At 57.3% G+C, this 19,799-nt stretch overlaps 8 protein-coding genes across 8 annotated transcripts; 5 read left to right on the plus strand and 3 right to left on the minus strand.

Annotated features, from left to right (window-relative positions):
• Window positions 1-231: 231 nt before the first annotated feature.
• SLS55_009450 (uncharacterized protein) lies at window positions 232-1,185 on the minus strand (the record flags this gene model as incomplete). Its single annotated transcript, XM_066780851.1, has 1 exon — window positions 232-1,185. The coding sequence occupies one exon, from the start codon at window positions 1,183-1,185 to the stop codon at window positions 232-234; it is 954 nt and encodes a 317-aa protein (XP_066628797.1).
• A 1,527-nt stretch (window positions 1,186-2,712) lies between these two features.
• On the plus strand, window positions 2,713-3,664 carry SLS55_009451 (uncharacterized protein; the record flags this gene model as incomplete). Its single annotated transcript, XM_066780852.1, has 2 exons — window positions 2,713-2,899; window positions 2,964-3,664. 2 exons carry the CDS (start codon window positions 2,713-2,715, stop codon window positions 3,662-3,664), a joined length of 888 nt encoding a protein of 295 aa, XP_066628798.1.
• Window positions 3,665-8,173: 4,509 nt separating this feature from the next.
• SLS55_009452 (uncharacterized protein) lies at window positions 8,174-8,816 on the plus strand (the record flags this gene model as incomplete). The annotated part of the gene is made up of 2 exons (XM_066780853.1): window positions 8,174-8,380; window positions 8,664-8,816. The coding sequence occupies 2 exons, from the start codon at window positions 8,174-8,176 to the stop codon at window positions 8,814-8,816; spliced, it is 360 nt and encodes a 119-aa protein (XP_066628799.1).
• A 178-nt stretch (window positions 8,817-8,994) lies between these two features.
• On the minus strand, window positions 8,995-9,587 carry SLS55_009453 (uncharacterized protein; the record flags this gene model as incomplete). Its single annotated transcript, XM_066780854.1, has 2 exons — window positions 8,995-9,260; window positions 9,314-9,587. 2 exons carry the CDS (start codon window positions 9,585-9,587, stop codon window positions 8,995-8,997), a joined length of 540 nt encoding a protein of 179 aa, XP_066628800.1.
• Window positions 9,588-12,308: 2,721 nt separating this feature from the next.
• Window positions 12,309-13,770, minus strand: SLS55_009454 (uncharacterized protein; the record flags this gene model as incomplete). Its single annotated transcript, XM_066780855.1, has 3 exons — window positions 12,309-13,135; window positions 13,186-13,388; window positions 13,559-13,770. The coding sequence occupies 3 exons, from the start codon at window positions 13,768-13,770 to the stop codon at window positions 12,309-12,311; spliced, it is 1,242 nt and encodes a 413-aa protein (XP_066628801.1).
• A 328-nt stretch (window positions 13,771-14,098) lies between these two features.
• On the plus strand, window positions 14,099-15,316 carry SLS55_009455 (uncharacterized protein; the record flags this gene model as incomplete). The annotated part of the gene is made up of 1 exon (XM_066780856.1): window positions 14,099-15,316. One exon carries the CDS (start codon window positions 14,099-14,101, stop codon window positions 15,314-15,316), a length of 1,218 nt encoding a protein of 405 aa, XP_066628802.1.
• Window positions 15,317-15,579: 263 nt separating this feature from the next.
• Window positions 15,580-16,411, plus strand: COQ9 (Ubiquinone biosynthesis protein coq9, mitochondrial; the record flags this gene model as incomplete). Its single annotated transcript, XM_066780857.1, has 2 exons — window positions 15,580-16,005; window positions 16,079-16,411. 2 exons carry the CDS (start codon window positions 15,580-15,582, stop codon window positions 16,409-16,411), a joined length of 759 nt encoding a protein of 252 aa, XP_066628803.1.
• A 435-nt stretch (window positions 16,412-16,846) lies between these two features.
• SLS55_009457 (uncharacterized protein) lies at window positions 16,847-18,512 on the plus strand (the record flags this gene model as incomplete). The annotated part of the gene is made up of 4 exons (XM_066780858.1): window positions 16,847-17,014; window positions 17,076-17,318; window positions 17,375-17,821; window positions 17,877-18,512. The coding sequence occupies 4 exons, from the start codon at window positions 16,847-16,849 to the stop codon at window positions 18,510-18,512; spliced, it is 1,494 nt and encodes a 497-aa protein (XP_066628804.1).
• Window positions 18,513-19,799: the final 1,287 nt, after the last annotated feature.

Here is a 19,799-nt window from a genome sequence, read left to right on the forward strand (position 1 = left end):
CCTTCCACCCAATCTCACACAAGCTTCTATAGATGTCTGCATGGTAACTTCCATACAGGCTAAGAATTGAAGCTCAGGAAAGATTTGGTGATCGAAATTCCCGTCCCCTAGCCCGCTTTAGCCGCTGCTGGAGCAACAAAGGTACTGTGAACGTGGTTGTGTGCCAAAGAAAATTAGATATCATACCCATCCCTGAGGTACCCAACTTTAAATCCAGCTCCATGTTCGCGGTCATACCGCTCCCAGCGTACATCCTACCCTCTCCGCCGGCTCCTCAACCAAGCTTTTCCACTCGGGAGGCAGCAGCTTCCACGCAATGACGACTAGCCCCTGACCCCAGCCCTTCGCCCACCAAAACCCGCGCAAGTTGTTCACCAGAACCGCGAACTGGGCCAGCATGACCAGCGCCCCAGGCCGATGCTGCCCCAGATAGTCGACCCAGCGATCGGGCACAATGTTTGGCCAGATCATCGTGGTGCCGACCAGGTCTAGCGGGCCCTCGGGCGTCGACGGCCGCAGGATGAAAGCGGTATACTTCTGCAGCATAGCCAGCGACTCGGCATACACTTTGCATTCCTCCTCGTCCATTTGCGGTGCGTCCGGTGTTGACACGGGAAGCGGCTCGTCGATCAACGCCCGCCGCAGCGTCGCGAAGCGGCGTTCCAACTCGGGGGATAACGGCTCGTCGGTGACCAGGCCCGGCTCGAGAATGGGGCGCAGCGGGCTCTCGCGTATCCAACTCCACACGGCACTCTGGCGCAGGATCGACGGCACGCCGCGCATCAGCCGAATCCACTCGGACGGGTCCTCGAAGTCGATGACAGAGGCAGCGTCAGGATCGGCGGATTGGAGCCGGTGCATGGAACCGAGGACATACAGGGTGAGCCAGGCAGAGAAGAGGAAGACGCCAGGGCAGTTTTCGCGGGTTAGGTTGGATAGTCGCTCACGGAAGGCGCCGAGCGCAATGTTCTGGTGTGCGGCCGCAATGGTGCTGTAAAGCCGGCGCTTCTCGATATCGCTACAACAGTGCGCGCGATGCAGACCCGAGATAGCGAGCAGGCCATTCATAAGCGGTGGGTCCGAGAAGGCAATTTCTGGCGCGGCTAACCTGTACACTTCGAGGACATCAGAGCGGGTGGAGAAGGTAAGGCTGGTGGAAACGGTATAGTGGTGCAAGAGCTCCATGTCCTCGACAGAAAAGGTGAGGCCGGGGGGTTGAGTTGAGGTGGATGCAGGTGACGCGAGTGCCGGAGACGGGGACGCGGGTTGGGGCAGTATGTTCGGCGCCAGGGCCACGGGTGACTGGGTGCGGCTGCTGCTAGCTGAAGTAGGAGCAAGGTTTGGCTTCTGCGCTGGTGGCCGACTGTAGGGCAGGTTGGGGACGACGAATTGAAGACTGCATGACTGCTCCCGTTTTATGCAGTTGCCGCAGGTGGGTTTTTGCTCGTCGCACTGTGAAGCGTGTTAGCGAGCCCTGCGGATGTCGGGAGGCAGTAAAGCAGCAGAGGCCCAGCAGATGCGTGTAACTGCGGATTCTCGAACTGCCCATCATGAATCCAAGAGTTGGCTGCATTGCTTGCGAATCAGGCCAGCCGGGAGTTGCTCCGCAAACAGGAAAGGGCATAGGGCTGGGCTGGTGGTTTTGACTCTCCCCGCTGGGGGTGTGAAGACGGGGTGTCGGGCTCCCGGATCTCCGCCCAGATCTACGTACTCGGGGCAACGGCTGCAGGGAGGGCTGGAACTGGGTGCGGGTGGATAGGATGCGCGAAGAGGATCAGAGCATACTTTCACGCGGCGCTGCTTGCATTGGACGCAGCCGGTTCGCGTCTTCTTGTGTGATCGCCTGGTGGCCGGACGCTTGTTGGCCTGCGATTCATCGGGCATGGCGATGAGAGGCTGCAGCGTGCAGAGAGACGTTCATAAGGTCGCCCGGCGCAACGACGAAGGGGCAGTGGCTTGCGCATCGCCATGTGGGGCGCTCGTGTCCCCAGCACCCGCCGGAAACAACGGGCGGGCAGGCAGCAACCCTCCCCGGATCAACATTGCCACCGAGGCCCCTTCCATCCCCTCCGCCTCCTCACGCTCTCCCCCGTTGCTCTCGGGAACTCGGCAATGGTGCTCGCCATCTCCGGTCTGTGAAGTGCTGTGGAGCGAGGAAGACGCTTACAGTACATACAACAGGACGTGCGGAACAAGAGGGAACGGGCGCAGATGCGCAGATGCGCCTCTGTCGCGCGCTTTTATATTCGTCCGCACGCAGATGCAGGCATCCGTCGCACCGCCAGTCTCGTACAGCTCCGCTCGCACTGCGCCCGCTTTCATTGGGCCACCGGACTCGTCCCGCTGCTGCTCTGCCGGCGACCCATCGGCCAACAAATGGCTCCCGTGCAGTCAAGCCTCTGGCCCCACCCTCGTAAAGCGGGTTCGCAAAGCACCGCCTCTGATTCGCTCCTTCCGTTCATACGAATACGCCCACACCACGCCTAATGCTCCAGCCTCCCCCGAAGGAGCATGGCACTGCCCGTTGGCACTGCATGGTTGCGAGGGCTTACGCACGATTGATTTCTGCGCGGATATATCTGGTCCTGGCTGCCTGCCTGCTGGATGCCATCCACTGTTGATCCTCACGCCGTGCTGTATGCTTGTTTCCTGCTTCTCCTTGTCCACACAGCAGATTCGCTTCTTGCTCTGCCCGCAGACCGTTATTCCACCATGTCCGACTCTGGATACCACCCATCCCTCGATGATCCAAACGCCTATGTCCTCTATCGCTACAAGCCCAGCCTCCCCGCTGCCATTATATTCGTCATTGCCTTTGCGATAACAACATTCTGGCACTGCTGGCAATGCGGACGTACACGAACGTGGTACTTCATCCCGCTCATCATTGGTGGCTTTTGTACGTACAACCCGCCCAATCGCTCCACGACCAATCTGCCCACTGACACACTCTCGACGAACAGTTGAGTGGGTTGGCTACATTGGCCGTGCTCTCTCCTCCAAAGACCAATGGACGCTCGGCCCCTTCATCCAGCAATCGCTACTCCTTCTCGTGGCACCGGCCCTGTTCGCCGCCTCCATCTACATGATCCTCGGCCGCATCATCCTTGTCACCGACGGCGAGCAGCACTCGCTGATCCGCCAGAAGTGGCTGACCAAGGTCTTCGTCACCGGCGACGTCATCTCCTTCCTGGTACAGGCGGGCGGCGCGGGCATCATGTCTGCCGGCAGCGCGTCGTCGATGCACACGGGCGAGAAGATCGTCGTCGCCGGCCTCTTCATCCAGCTCGCCTTCTTTGGCTTCTTCATCATCGTCGGCTCGCTGTTCTACTCGCGCATCTCACAACACCCGACCGCCAAAAGCGCCATCGACGACGGCTCCATGCCCTGGCGCAAACACTTCTGGGTTCTCATGGGCGCCAGCGCGCTCGTCTTCGTGCGTAGCGTCTTTAGGGTTATCGAATACTTGATGGGCAATAACGGCTACCTGCTCAAGCACGAGGTCTTCTTGTATATCTTCGATGCTGTCCTCATGTTTGCCGTCATGGCGCTGTTCAACGTCGTCCACCCGAGCGAGATCACCCGCATGCTAAAGGCGAATGACAGGAGAGAGGTTGGAATGGAAGAGATCAGGGAGAGGTACATGGAAGGTGACAGCGCGTAGTCAAATTAGACACTTTTCATCGATTTCTAGGGGGAGTCAAGGAGTTTTAAGGCGCCACGGCGATGTCGGTCTCACATAAATCTAGACTTTTCCGCGAGATGGTTGACGCCTAATTAAAAGACGACAGAGTTAAAACCCTTTTCACACGCCAAATCTGTTTCATTTCCCATAGGCCCAAGTCATAAAAAGCTCAACTGGCTTTGAAGCGATTAATGATTCCAGTAATAAATGCATTTTTTTTTTTGTGTATTTGATTTCCTCGAGTCCTACCCTTCCCACTTGCCTTGCATGATTTTCTCTCTCATTATTGCACTCAGAATGCTACTGAATTTCCTTTTTGGTTACCTTTACCATCCGCTGTGCCAATCAAATTGGCCTGGGTCACGATGGTGGAGGTCAAGGTTTAGACCTGCGCTTGCCCGGACTCTAGCTTCACGCCATCGCGCAGAGAGCAGTCCATAGCTCTGCCGAGTATCTTGGTACGCTTATCAGTCCGACCGATCAAGACCTTCGACTCACCAGCTTAGTCATGAACTAATCTATATCTATCGATCTATCAAAGGACTAAAGCCTTCCAAACACCTTCTTCGCCCAACTCCTCGCAGATGAATCCAGTGGCTAGTTGTCATATTACCTCCCCTTCTTCCTCTTCCTCACAGCTCCAGAACGAACCCAGCCGCCGCCGTCATACCCGCAACCACAACCGCGCCCCAAACCGCGTTCCTTCCTGCCACGCCGGGGCCCCACTTCACCGCGTCGCTCGTCCGGTTGTACAGCGAGAGCGCCCACGAGCCGCCGCACGCCTCCGTCTCGTTCGCCTTGCAGGGGATGCCACACGCGCCCTCAGGCAGCTCGGTCGACAGAGACGAGAGGTACGGGCTGCAATAACACCTGTTGCGCAAGAATACCGTCAGTGCCCCATTGCTCCACCATTCACAGCAACGACGAAAGAAGAGAAATGGTGAAAACGTACTCCCGCCCGTACTCCAGCCCGGCAAATTGCGAGCCGTCGCAGAGGTCGAAGCACACCTCCGGAGTCATCTTGTCCGTCGCATTGATGGTGCCGCCCGACAGCGCGCGCACGCCACCGCCCTGCGTGAAACCCTGCGTCTCGTTCCAGCACCCTGCGTACTCATACCCCTTGCTGCCCTGGTTGACGGCCAGGGTCGCCGCCGGGTAGCCGGTGTTGCTGGTCGAAGTGGCCGTGGTGGTGCCGCTGGCTGAGCTGGACGTTGTGGTCACGGTGGTTCTCGACGCGGCTGCAGACAAGGTGGCGGTGCTGCTGCTGGATTGTGCGAAGACGAGGGCCGGGAGGAGGAAGGCGGAGAAGAGGGCGGAAACGGGGGCCATGGTGCGGGCGGATGCGAGGTAATTGGTACCGTCGGGAGTGTGGGCTCTGATGGCGCGGGGCAGTCGCTGCGCTGAGGGAAACGAGCGAGAGGCGAAGGGTCACGGAAGAATCACCAGGAGAGCAGAGAAGAGCGCAGAGTAAAAAGCGCGCGGTGGTGGAGATTTGTGGCGGCCATTGTCGAGCTGGGCTCAGCCGAAGGCAAAATCGGGCGGCGCAGGGTCAAGGGCACAGAGCCGTTCCTGGGGCTAGGCTTCTAGATACGAGATAGTGGTTGTCGAAAGCAGGCAGGCGGGACGGCAGATGGCGGCATTTTATCGCCGGAGGAAGGGCGCGATTGCAGCCAGAACGCGGCGAGACCGGGGGAGCTGCAGGACGACTTGTTAAGCGACCTCGAGCCTGCGCTTGTCGGGAGATCTGCACTGCCGGATGAAGTTACTGTCCAGACTAAAAGGGCCTCGCCCTTGCGAGCCTCCACGCTATCGTACGCTAGCCCTGACACCTGAACCCCATCACTCGAGCCGCTTCCTCTCCACTCGCCCTGACCTCGCTGCTGAATAGCCGAAAGGAAACCACTGCACTTCGCACACCCCGACCCGGGAACTCGCCGCAGCACCCTCGTTCTTCGTGACAAGCAGAAGCGTCGCAGCATTCCCAAAGCCGCCCGAGACGTCATGACGGTCAAGCAAGATCGCTTGGAGGGGACTGTCCACCAGTTGACTCGCTAGCACACATGTGTTGCCCGCTCGTACAACTGCCCTGTTAACGGCGCCATCCAGAGCCGCTTGCTCGAGAAAGACCGCGTCTCCATGAGTGCGCACTTCCACGTCGAATACGCATGACTCAATATGAATGTATTGCGAGTACTCGCTGGGTGCTCGAGTGATGTCTTCCGCGACGGCTCTGGAATCGATCAGTCGCAAAGTACCATCCGAGCGCTCAGCCCATATCGAGACGTTGGAAGCCGTGCCAACGTTCAGTCTCGAGAAAGTTACCGAGCCTTTCCAGCCAAGCCAAGACCATGAGGGATATTCCCAGCGACGGTGTGACATGTCGAAGTCGTCTTGCATATCCCACGCCAGAGACATGGTCGGACGGCAACTGCAACGTACAGCATGGTCCCTGCTCCTGCGGGGTGCACACGCACATGTGTTGATTTGGATGGCCCAGAGGTGATGCAGCCGCGGCTGGCATTGCTCCAGGGCATGAAGAACTCCGCTGAAAGCATTGAGCGCATCCGAGTCGTAGCTGAGGACCCGCCGAGAGTACTCTTCAACATAGGACGAGAGAGGCCTGCTTTGCTCCCCCACAAAGTTTGAAAGGTGCACGCCGAAGAGAGGCTTCAACGTGCACCCAGTACCATGCCGGAGCGGTATTCGCAACACCTCTTGTGCCGTCATGTCTGCACACTCGAACGTGACCTGCTCGGAGGTGAAGAATAGACGTCTTCTGGAGAAACACGCTTCTTGGAACGTCCACCCTCGCTTCATCCATGGAGATTGTGTGATAGAGTTCATGTTTGCTTGCAAAAGAACCAGAGCCCCGTCGTTAGTTGCGATGAATGACTGCGGCGTCCTTGGCGTAGATCCGATACCCGGGAGCCCGGAGTCTGCATCCTCTCGAGCTGCTGCTATGATGGTGAGGTCGGCGTTCGAGTAGATCTGATGCATCTGTTGGATCTGCTCATGCTTTTCCTCAAGGCGATTCTGACGGATGCAATATCGGTCGACCCAGAGGTATCGGAGATCGGTAAGACCAAGCCTCCTGATCAGAGTGATGGCATCGTCGACAGTTCTTGGAAGACTCAAGGGTAGTCGGTCGCTTTGTTGTCCCTCCGATCCCTCTGACACATCCGGAGCGGTACTGGTACCCCAAGTATAACTCAATGCCGCGAACCTCATCCCCGGGCCCCAAGAGATCACGCGGTAGTCCCAACAATCTATAACCCTCATGCTCTGTGGAAGGCCGCGGCTACCTTGCAAACGACAGTTGTAGTGATTCAAGGTACACGTCGTCAACCAGTGTCTGAGTGCTACGATATCAACAACATTTCTCTGCAGCATGCTTGGTTGTGCTTCTGGTAAGGGGTGTTGTTTTACGTGAGCTCCCTCAAGGCACACGGGGCCCGTCTCTTGAGTTGACCGGAAGATTGCTGTACGGACACATCCGATAAGGGGGTCGTGGCGATGCAGAGCTACGGTCCCGGCAGCTGTCTTGACAAGGTGGTAACGATGCCGATCGTTGAGCCCGACTTCTGGCCTGAATTTCTGGATGAGATAGCACAATGGGGTGCTCAGAGATGTTTTGGTGGGTGTATTCTTTGATAACCATGCGTGGAAGAACTCCGGTTGGCGGGTTTGGAGCCATAGCGGTAGCAGGATGTCCTCCGGCGCCTCCATGTCTTTGCAAGCTCGGCCAACCATGGCACGGATGCAGCACTGTCGTTAGACTCTTGTTCGTTATGTGCAACGTATAGACTGTCGAACTTTGTTCAGCTGAGCGGGATTGTTCGCGAATTGAGCGGGTCGGCAAAGCGAGGGTTCAAATACCTAACTGAGACCGCAGCTAAACGATCGGCAGGCAGACATGGCGCACATCTCGGAGCATTAGTCGAGCTCTCTCGCTGACGCCAACACCCAGACGTTGACGGGAGGTTGGGGCCATCTAGACTTCCTTTGGCCGTCTGTGAGGTTCCTCAAACTACGTCAGGGTCCAAGGCTATGGCGGAAAGCGAGATCGTTGGCGGGGAAGCCGCTTGGTCGAGGCGCTTGATGACATGCAGCAGTCCGACGTGAGAAGGATGTACAGCTCCTTCGCGCAGCCGATGGCTAGCGTGGATCTGTTTTTTGCTCATGTCATGGGTAGTTGAAGCCATCATCCGGACGTGTATGTAGAATTAATATTGTTTTTTTTTTCTCCAAGAACGAGCTGGGGCATAGTTACGCCATGTTCTGCTATTATTCGCGCTAGCCATCGGCTGCGAGAGGGGGCTGTAGCGGAGCCTCGATTGGCTCCGCTATAGCGAGTCTCCTTCGTGAATGGCCCCGGGGATGCTGCGAGGCTGTGGCGGTGCAAAGGTCCGGGAGTCCGGGCGTCTGGATGGGCAGCCTTTTGGCGAGCGGACGCTTCAGCCTTCTCTCCGCCCCCAGCACCCTACAACAATGAGCCACGCAATCCGCTTCATCGCCTCCAAAGGCAACAAGGCAACCTCGGCCGGCTCCGTCTCTCTTGCCTGTCACGTCAAACCCGGCGCCTCGGCCAAGCGCGAAGGCATCAACAGCGTCACCGATGACGGCGTCGAGCTGTGCGTGTCGGCGCAGGCGAAGGAAGGCGAGGCCAACAAGGCCGTGCAAAAGCTTATCGCCGAGGTACGCACCGTCCATCTACCCCCGACCTGAACGTCGCAGGCTTCCTGCAATGCAATCTGGAGGCAATCTGGGGGCGCATTCATCCGGGCGGCGGACGTGGCGCCGATGCGTGTTCGTTTTGGCTGCTCAGGTAGATGGTGTGCGGCAGCCCGCTTGCCGTTAGGCTGCCCACGCCGTTGCCCGGACGAATGCCCCGATGCAGCAGCGGTCAACCCATGCATCCACGTTGCACAGCTGCCCCTCAAATCATTTTTTCCACCCAATGCTGACTGGCGCCCACCAGGTCCTCCATGTGCCCAAGTCCGACGTGGAAATAGCTAGAGGCATGAAGTCTCGCGAAAAAACCGTCATGGTGCACAACTTGGCCAAGGATCGTAGTCCTGAGGAGCATCTCGCATCAATTCGAAACGCGTTGATTACATCTACTGATACTTGATAAAAACTGTTCAATCCTTTTTTCCTCCCGCTACTCAACCGCAGCGTCCTGTTCCGAGAAGGGTATGGTAATTCCTTGAATCATAATAAATACTGCCGTACTTTCGTAGTGCAAATGCGCTGGCCAGGTTTTTTTTTAGTTTTTTTCAGAGCTTCCCCCCACACTTTCTCCCATACACTTAAGCATACTGCCAAGCGTTGGTGCCGCCAGTGGTGTTGGAGGCCAGGAAGCTGAAGCCAAGGCAGTTGGTCTGGTTGGTGCTGCCGCCGTAGATCTGGTAAGGGAAGGTGCCGTTGAGCGAAGGGCAAGCAGTGAAGCCGTTGGTCCAGCCCAAGTAGCCGATACTGCCGGTAGACAGGGTGAAGCCAGTCTGGACAGAGCCCACGGGCATGTAGGCAGAGTGCGCCTGGGTGAAGGAGAGGGAACCGTCGGGAGCGACGTACACTGCGCACTGAATTAGCACTGAGCCTTGTGTTTGTTTGTTTCCAGGAACTTACCCTGCTGGCCGCCGGGAACGGCAGTGTCCAGGCCCAGAGTGTTGTCGCCGCCGACAAAGATGGTGGTGTTACCGGGGTAGGCGGTCTCGCAGTCGGCAACGACGGACGAGGGGCAGTAGGCAGAGGTCTCCTTGCCAATCCAGAACTTGCCGCCAGCAGCGTTGATGCTGCCGAAGTGGATGGGAGAGGCCGAGCGAGCGGCCAGGCCAACGAACTGGCCAAGAGCAGCCGGGGCGGCGGCGAGGAGGGTGACGGCAACAGCGAAGGTCTTCATTTTGGGAGTGGGTAGTGAATGGACTGGTGTTTGTTTCGTTTTGTTTAATGGCCTTGGATGCTTGATCGAAGGCTGTTTCGACGGCAGAGGTCGACGGCCTTATATCTCTGCCGCTGCTGCACAGCCTAAGGGGCGGCCATGACGCAGGGCAAGGCCTGTTCTGGCTGCTACGCAACGGCGACGGCCCACGGCGGCGGCCCACGGCGGCGGCAGCTCGTATTCTCGTGCGCCGTCGTGCCAGTGCGGTGCCGGGCTGCGCTCTGTGAGGCGCGATGCCACTGCAACCTCCACCTGCCGGCGTGCCCTACGCCTGACTCGGCAAAGCAGCCGCAGGCGGGCAGGCCTGCCGCAGCCAAGCTCGCCCCGTCGGGCGCCCACGTCCTGTCTTTAACCCGACGTCATTCGCCCGCGGTGCCTCGCCCGATAGCGCTGGCCACCGGCCCGCCCACGCTTCCGCCCAGTTCGATGCACGTCGACGCTGCGAAGAGCACACAGCTCGTATCCCGTCCGTCGAGCATTGCCCCGTTCGCTCTCGCTGCGCTGCTGCAACGGCTCGGGCCCATGCCACACTGGACGTAGTACACCAGGGCGGCAGGGGTCTGCGACATTGGCATGCAGGGCCACGGTCGAGGCGAGTGTGACGGGTGTGGCGGCCGATAGGCTGCATTAAGCTCATCGCGAGCGCACAGCCAAAAATATCCGGCTCCGGTATCATCCCCCCGTGTTTTTTCTTCTCTCTTGGCCAAGCACCTGCCTTCCGGCGCTCGCTCGCGGCGGTGCGGCCAAACATGAGTCGCCATCGAGCGACGGCCGAGGAGAGAGGACCTGTTCATCTCCATAGATGGTCGACATCCAACTTTCCAGACATTCTTTCCCAAGCCGCCCCACGCCCTCTCCACTGTGCGCCTGCTCCCCGCCACAGCTGTGGCTGAGCCATATTCTCTCTCGTCCGGCCTTGCCGGAGGCTGCCGATCATGAGGCTGATGCTTGTCGCGTTGATCTTCCTGACATCAAATTCGCCGCCCTGTGGCCCGAGAAATTGCCAGCTCTCGGACTCGACTGTCGATCATAAACAAGGCATCGAATTTTTATTTTTAGCATGTCACCCGGCCATGAAACGCAGAGCAGGAGTTCCTCGATGACAATGAAATTGTGGTCGAACTCAACACGAACTTGTGTAGTGCATGTCGATCATCCAAGCGAGCCTATCGTGGCTTAACAGACGTAATTTTCCTCGTAGTAGCTGCCCCATGGGTCTTAGGTACCCTTTTTGCGGAGACGTACGAGGCATCGGAGTAATTACCTTGAGACGACGAACCTGACGCTGTCTGCACATCGTGATGTCGGTAACACGAACAAAGAAAGGTGCCTTCAAGGTTGCCAAGCCATGACACACCTCGGCGATTGTCGTACCACTGCTGAATACCACGGCTGGACTAGATGTGGAGTGTAGATGGCATCAAATCTTTCTCAGGCACAATCCGACATTTTCCTTGGCTGGCCAACACCGTCTTTCTTTGAGGCCATCGCTCCGTCATGTGTCCCTGATCGAAGGGTGGCTACCAAACTACCAGCCTCGATTCGGACACAGGGATAGAAGATTCAGCATGGCACAAGGCTCCTTTGGTAACAAGACACATGCTGCATACTTTGGTGCGCATCGTGCGATGCCTGCGGGGTCGAGATGATCAGCATGGCGTGGCTTTTTGGCGTGCACCAAGAAGCGAGCTGTCCAAGCCAGGGTGTAGAGAACCTTTCCAGATTCGAACTTGACCTCGTAAACGGGACGAAACACCACGGTGTATTCGTTGGTTCTGACCCGATGAATGCCCACATGTGACTCCCTGATACCATTCGAAGCGCCTATTGTAAGGCTGTGATGCGCATCTTGAGGCTGTTCCCGAGACTAAGAACTGGGTTAAATACGGCGAGTAGCTTCTGAAGCTGCACGCTGAGCGGACCTCGGACTGCAACGCGGCTGCAAGACGCATGGGTATCCCCCGAAGCCGGCACTGATAAGCCTATGGCAACTCGTATTGAAAAGAATGAGGTAAGACACGATAGTTAGCAAGTGGAACAAGACGCTGGCTCCGTGCAGTTGGCCTGACCACAGAATACGAGGGAAGAACATGCAGGAAAAGTGACCTGTAACAGGATGATAGGCGCCAATCTTGGTTGACGCAACAAAGCGCAGAGAGTTAGCGGTCGCAGCAGTTCCAAGGTCCAAAGCCCAGCACAGAGACCAGATGGAGAATGTAATGTTGTGCATGCACGACGCGGATAGGTGCAGACGCAGGCGCCGGCGCAGATGCCCGTGCCCATGCCCATACGCACTTCACCAGATTTGGTATCCAGAGAGTGAGCCTGGGCCAAACAATGGAGACTGAGTTTTGAATTGACGAATATGCCCCAGATCTGGTCGTCAGGCCTGGTCGCCATAAAAGCAAGTAGACCTACTGCCAGAAGCATAGTTTGCCGCTGCCCGTACCAGCTGCGATCCAATCCATGCTGGGATGGAACCGTGCAACAGCAGGGACTGCTGTGATTCCATCGCCTCCGAGCTGCGCGAGTTGCTCTCCTTTACTGGTATAAACGTCCACGAACCGGTTCATGTTTCCTATGCAGAAGCGCTGCACGCCATCTTGTGGCATGGTCTGCCACTGAGCGCGTAATCTAGACCTCGTCAGCTTACACAAAGCCAACATCAAACTGATGTCCGACTCACATTGTCACCCATCTACCGGTTTGGTTGTTGTGGGGGATAACCGTTGCAGGCTCCATTTTCCCGTCGCTCAGCTGCGCACCAGCTTTCCAGTCACCACAATCGGTGAAGTCGTAGACTTTGACCGTGTCATCGTAAGACGCGGTAGCAACGTGACCGGCAGAACTGAACGCGGCATGAGATACCGACAAACTGCTTGCGTGTTCCCCAAGGAGTGCTGGTGCTCGGGCGTCACCCTTGCCGGTAATCTTACGCAAGTCCCAGATCTTCATCGTGCGATCCAGCGACGCCGTTGCAAAGAGGTGTTTGTGGATAGGATGCATGCTGAACCCGCCAATTTTCTTGTCTGATAGCTGGAATAGCTGGGTACCCCCAGTACTATCCGAAGGAGCGCGGACGTCGTGCATGCCGAAACCACCGTCAAGGGTGGAGAAATATACCATGTTGGCGGTTCCAACGTCAACGCCAGAGAGTGGCGCGTCCTCAGACTTGTCTGCTGGTGCGTAGACTTCCACCGCCACTCCCTTGTTCAGGTCGAGCTTTCGGACAGACGAGTCGTATGACGCCGAGAATAGCGAGTGCGTCTCTGTTGCACTAAATTGAAAGGCAGATATCGTTCGAGTATGTATTTTGAACGTCGTGACTGCTGGCTCTGCTTCGTCGTCTTCCTCGTCGTCTTCGGCCTTTTCAGCCTTGATGTCCGGCACGTTTTGCGATCCATCAAATAAGCCGAGGTTCCCCATCTTGTCTCCCGCGAATATCAAGGCCTTATCCGCGGTCGGATGGAATCCCAAGGCGTATATGCGCTCCGGCGTGAGTTTGATCTCTAGGGGCTCGTCAGAACACAGATAGAGACCGAGAGAGAGTGGGACTTACGATTCGGCTCAAATCCTTCCCATAGCTGAAGCCCGCTCATCTTCTCTCGCAGAGCTCGTAGCTCTTTGTCCGTCGTCTTCTTCACATTTTCAGTAGTAAAGGTTCTTTCGTACGGCTTGGCAGGGCCAACACCGGTCAGAAAGTTCCCACTCTGATTCCAGTGCTGACCAGCCACCACGATGTCACTGAGATTTAAGTCGTCGCTAACACGCTGTCGTTTCGCTCTCTCGGCCTCCTGTAGTGCTGCATGTTCGTCCTCAGCTTTTCGTTTAGCAACTTCGCTATCAGCAACAATCCCCCGCAAGCGAGAAGATGTCCTTCTGTTCCCATATCAGTTCCTGCGCATGGAGCCATATCCCAGATCTTTGCCTACCGCGGTGCAACGCCCTCTTTTTCCTTCTTCACAGCAGGCCTTTTCTTATCTCTCTTGCCCGGCGTTGAAGAACGCGCCTTAGACGCTGCGGGCGCAAGGCCAGCCTGCTGGGCATCCAATTGGAGTGACCTTAGGAGGGCTTGGTTTTTCTCAATCTGTTCCTGGCGCTTGATCTCGTACTCGCTCAGCTGGGGTTTTGCGCCACGAGCCATAGTGATGGAAGAAGGCCAGATAGGTGCGGCGGCGCAAGCGCTCGGAATGGAGGAGATAGGGGTTGAGGTCAGCAGATCCGCAGAGGTCAGCACACAGCGTGGTGGTGTTTGCGACGAGAGACCTGGCGCGAATGCGACGGTGAAGTCGTCGTCATTAAAAAGTGGCGCCTGCCTAAACGCGTCGTCGCGTGCCCGCGCGACTTCGTTCGGAATTACTTCGGATAGGTGAGATAGTGCCTGTCGCTTCGTCGCCGCCATCTCGGAAGCTCCAAGCCGTCTTTCGAGAGTTTGTTTTAGTTTTCTTTTCCCACCAACTCTGCGATCCGCCATGGCACCTTCGAGCGTAGCGCAGCGGATGCTGCTCCCGCTGAACACCACTTTGCTACCGTTTCTGTACCAAACTCGGACCATACTGGGCCGTGTCCCGCGTCGGTCGTTCGCTCGAACAAACACCCAGATCAGGCGCCTTAACGTCGCCAGCGAAATTGCGAGTCGACGACATCCTTCCATTAACCGCGAACACGCCGACATCGAACTTGCAAACGACGTTCCCTTTGAAAGTGAGCAAGATGCAGCTTTTCATCAGCAGCGTAAATCAACGATCACGGAAATCGAGCGAGAAACCTTCGAAAAAATCTTCAGAAAGTACAATGCCACAACAGCTGTCGACCGCGGAGGGCAGGGCGATATCAATGGCGACTTGTCAGATGCTACAGAAGACACGCTGGATTCCATCCTCGACGAAGCAATGGCCCATGTGAAGCCAGGCGTCACCGGTCCTGGAACTTCATCCGGCATGACGCCTCTTGCACGGAGAGATCTCATGAAGCGAACCGCCATCCATCATGAAACAGAGGATACCCTGCTGAAGAAGGCACAGAGGAGAGAGCAGTTTGAGCGCGTTGAAATACTGATGCGGGCGGCAAAAAGTGATGTCGAACTATGGAATGTTTTAGATGCGGAAGTCTTTTCTACCATCCGGCGCTTGGACTTGGATGCTTCGCGGGGTCCTTCAGGCCAAAGCGAAGGGACAGAACAGGTCGAGCAGGTGGACGCCCAGGACAAGGCGGACCCATCCTCTTCGTTGGAGATTATCGGCCCCAACTATCCGTCCCTTCTGCTCGTTGCAATGCGACAGCTCCGCGTAGATTTCCCCGGATCTACCCTAGCACTAGCCCTACTTCCTGCAGTTAAGAGCTTGGGCAGAGGATCCTACGCTCTGGGGGCAAGTACAGAGCTATACAACGAATTGCTCGCCATGACATGGCTTACGTATTCCGACTTTCAAGGTCTTGATGACTTGCTGCAGGAGATGGAAAACGGAGGGATTGATTTTGATGGTAATACCCTCGATCTGTTGGATCATATCAAAAGGAATGCCCTGGACGCGCAAATGGGTCGTCGTGGAGAGGGGGCGAGTGCGGTGCTGGAAATGGATCGTTTCAGACGCGGCATCAACAGGCTGCAACGTTGGAGAGATGCAATTAGGCTGCGGATGGAAGACGAGGCGATACGCCAGGCCAAGGTTAGCGAGTTGCAGATCTAGAGTTTAGTGGGATGTCTACCCGTCGCGGCGATATGCATGGCGCCATGAGTGTAGATGTAGGCATACAAGCTAGAGAGTACCATTGGAGCGACTGTTGTGCGCATGGCCGAAGCAATGTCGTTTGTAGCTGAAGCCAGGAATTAATATAAAGTCTCAGCATGTGTTGGTGGCCGTGACATCAGACCATTCGCGCAGAGCTCCGCGGCTAGGTACGGATCAACATCCGCGCAATTCGCTGGGAAGCTGGATTGCGCCTCAACACCATGGCTTCCACAACCCGCGCCATTCGGCCAGCTTTTCGCAAGCTGCAGAGGTCGATAGCACGACCCAACGCCTCGCAGCTGTCACTGTATCATTCATACGAGCACGCTCAACCAGCGCCGTACCCACCCGCAGAGTCGGCAATTCTCTCTGCCGCGCTCTCTCACGTCCCAGCAAATGGCTTTACCAACACCGCCCTGCAGCTCGGTGCTCGCGATGCCGGCTATCTTGACGTCTCTACGAATCTCTTCCCACGCGGACCCTTCGATCTGATACAGTACCACCTGGTCACCCGACGGCTGGCGCTCCGCGATAGCGTGCAGTTCCCGGACGACGGCGACAAGCGGCTGGGGATCGGGGCGAAGGTCAGGCTGTTGACGCTGGAAAGGCTTCGGGCAAATGCACCAGTTGTTCACCGATGGCAAGGGGTAAGAGCTCCTGGGCAGCTGCGCCGGTGGCAATGTATTGTAGAGCCGGCCTGGACGCTGACCGTCTTCACAGGCTCTCGCCATCATGGCTCAGCCCTCTTACGTACCCGAGTCGCTCAAGGAGCTCGCGAAGCTTTCCGACGAAATTTGGTTCGTCGCCGGCGACACCAGCGTAGACAGCAGCTGGTATACCAAGCGCGCTAGCTTGTCTGCAATCTATTCAGCGTCGGAGGTGTTCATGACCCAAGACCAATCCACGGACTACAAAGATACCGAGAGGTTTTTGGACTCGCGACTGGAGGACCTGAGGAAGTTTGGAGGGGCTACCAGCGCGCTCTCGGAGTGGCTTGACTATACCGGGCATTCCGTGGTGAACGTGCTGAGGAGCAAGGGCGTGCGTATCTAGACGGGCTTGACATGCACTTCGCATCGCCGGTGAAAACTCACCTTATCTGTAGCAAAGCACTACGTTCATGCCTGCCAGCGCCGAGACGTGAGATTTCTTGTCTGTACCTGGCGCGCGTGGGCGTGGCATGGCAGGGTAGCTGCCGAAAGTGTCGGCGAACCAAATCACCGACCGCATCATCATCGGAAATCTGGGGGAGCTACAGGCAACCAAGCTCCCGACCTCACCTACTTCCAATCCCACTCTCTCGTGCTGCGCGTGCTCGACCGCGCAACAATCCTTCGCCGAAGCTGCGCTCACTGTGTCAGCCCACCACTGCTTGATCGTGCGGTGCTTACAGCTGCCCCACTTCGCCGCAGAGAGCTCCGCTCATCGCCATCCGTCATCTGCTTACGCACTCGCGCCACCCACTACCGCTCTATCACCGAACGGATCATGGCGGACGCCGCTGTAGTCTTCAGCTTTCCTCCAGACCAGGATGCACTGGAGCAGCTCTCCCCCGCCGAGTATGATCAGGCCATCCGCCACTACCTTGGCCAGCTTGCTCGCATATCCAAACCCGTTTGGCAGGTGGGACAGATTGGAGACCAGAACTTGCTAGAGGTATACGATGGCAGTCACAAGAATTTTCTGGCGACATTGCGCGCTGACTGGGACTATGCAGATCCTCAACCCGGCAGTCAATTCGATACCATACCTCTACGTCCTCGTCCACCAACTTCATTCCAAGATCGACTCCGCCACCTCCGCGCTGAACGTGCCAGATGAGTGTCGTCCGGGAGGGGAACTGTGGCTGAAACTCATCAACTACCTCAATACCTTCGACCCGATACAGATCCGCTACGTCGGTTCGGATTGGAGGAGGGCTGTGGAGTATGTGGACTTGATCGCGCGCTTGATGGACACAGTACGTTTCCGTGTGCCAGGAATGGTAAAAGACAGATACTGATATTTCCTGCATAGCCGGCCGTGGGATTGGTACCTATTCGCACGGCCCTGAGCCGCATGGACCCTTCTCTGGGCACCTTCACCTCGGTGCATTTGCTTTACCTCCGTCTTTGCCACGAGGTCAGGGCCTTCTATGAGGCTCTACCTATTCTAGACCAGTACATCCACGGCTTCCCTTCCCAGCCAATCCCAGGTGCCGAGTTCACATTACCGTGTGCGGACCATTTCACCAGCGCTGGCTACATAACTGTGCGCTCTGGTATCTCGGACAGGATCACTGCAGCAGATGTCCACGAGTACTTCCTTCTCAGCGCAAACACCTACTTGGCATTGCGCCAGTACAAACAGGCCCAGCTGTTCCTCGAGTACATCCTGACCAGCCCTACGCAAAGCATTGCAAGTGGCCTCATGGCCGAAGCTTACAGGAAGTGGGTCTTGGTGGGATGTCTGGTCATTGGTGGTGTGAGTACTCGACTGCTAAGCTTTCAGCGCATGGAATTTGACTGACTCTCTACAGCCGACTCAGAATCTCAAGCCTGCCAACAGCCACGCGCTCAGGACGATCAAGTTGGCATCAAAGGCGTATGACACCATCGCTGAAATCTTCCAAGGCGGTGATCCCGCCCGTCTTCAGGCCGAGATCGACGTCGGCACACAGATCTGGAACGAGGATGGCAATACCGGACTTGTCAGGGAAGTTCAGGAGCACCAAGCAAAACTTTACGTGAAGAATCTCCAGAAGACATACGCAGCGGCTCATGTATCGACCGTTGCCAAATGGCTGGGCCAAGCTTCAGATGCTGCCGAAGCGTACCTGAGGGCCTTAATTGACGATGGCTTCCTGAATGCCACGATCGAACAGAGTGCAGATGGTCAACAGATTCTACGATTCCACTCAGAACTGGCTAGCGGCCCACGTACCAAGACCGAGGATCAGCAGCTCTCCGAGCTTGTGGCTCAAACGAAGAGGACCGATGAACTGGCCGAACATGTCAAAGCAGCCACACAGAGACTGAGCTTGACCAAGGAGTACGTCGAGTTCGCGAAGAAGAAGGCGCGCCAGAAGGACGACGGTGGTCAAGGTGTGGGCGAGACGATGGACACGTCGTGGGATGCATACGACCAAGATGAGGACATGATGGCAGATTTGTGATGAGCGCCTCAGTTGCTATGCCGGCATGACGACTTTATGAGACGGCGGGATTGCATGACGCGGCGTCAAGGCGCGTACCAAAGAGAAGCTAATACAGAAAAGACGGGATGATTAGTGCAGTGATGGGTTTAGGGAGTAGGGTCATCCGGGTAAGATTTGCGGCGAAGACTCAAGGTGAAGCGCATTTGCATCCCGAACGGAAACATCAGGTCTGGCCACTTGCTGCAGAAGGTAGATTCGCCTCAAAACAGGGTGCAATGAAGTTGTCACAGGAGTGGTGTTCTCGGGGATTTGGTGGTGTTTCCGTGCTGCCGTATAGTGACACACGTCGCTTCGGAGCTTCGCAACAGTGGATCAAGGCCATAATCGCGAGCATTTTAAGGGTCGCAGGCGTAGGGAGCCGATTTAGCGCCCAGCTGGACGTATATCAGCCGGGCCGGAAAGGGCGCCTTGCAGTCCTGGCGAGCCACCGGCATCGAGGGTCCAGACGTCCAGACGCAAAGTGCCTCAGCAGCAGGCGAAGGGGCACGCGCGCGCCCGGCGGCAAGGCTCGCCTCACGACCAGCGCTGGAAACTGGCGCCAGACCAGCTGCGGGTCTCCACGAACGATGGTCAGTCGCGGTTGCGTAGCACATGTCAGCAGAGGGTAGCTGCTCTGGCGTGTTTGCTGTTTCACGTCACTGACCAAGTGTTCGTCATTCAGAAATAGCTGGTGGAGGAGGGCGCAGGTCTCGGATTTGGGCCAGGATGGGCACTGTGCAGCGCCAGGCCGGGGTATCCCACGTGCAGCCGTTCCACAAGTCAACGGCAGCGTCCTTCTGCAGGCGCGATGTCATCCGCGGCAAGCTTAACAGTCGCAGAGGGCGGCCCGCAGCGGCCCCCTTGCGTCCTGGGACGCGTCCCTGAAGAAGAGCGGGCAAGATCCATCGCAGATTTGCAGCGGGGCCCTGCACCTCGCGCTGGCGGGCTGCGATATTGCGGCCGGGCAGCAGGCCGCGGAGGGTAGCATCGACTATTGCGCAAGCCCGCGCGGTGGGCTCTGGCGCTCGGATTTATGATGGCGTCTGTGTCAGCGACCAGTGTCGACGTGGGAGGGGCCGCCTCTTGCGCCGTGCCGTGATCCCTGCATGGGATTCTGGGGTTGGGGGGAGAGGCCCTGATGATGAGCCGCATGCCCACCAGCGCCAGCGCGAGCACTACATGCCCCTCGGCGCGCGCTGGCGGCTTCTAGCGGGCTGGCCGTCGCTGCTGCCGCGCGCAGAGGCCCAGGCACAGTCCCGGGCACAG

Source organism: Diplodia seriata, assembly GCF_021436955.1.
Source record: "Diplodia seriata strain FDS-637 chromosome Unknown scaffold_10, whole genome shotgun sequence".
Lineage (NCBI taxonomy): Eukaryota > Fungi > Ascomycota > Dothideomycetes > Botryosphaeriales > Botryosphaeriaceae > Diplodia > Diplodia seriata.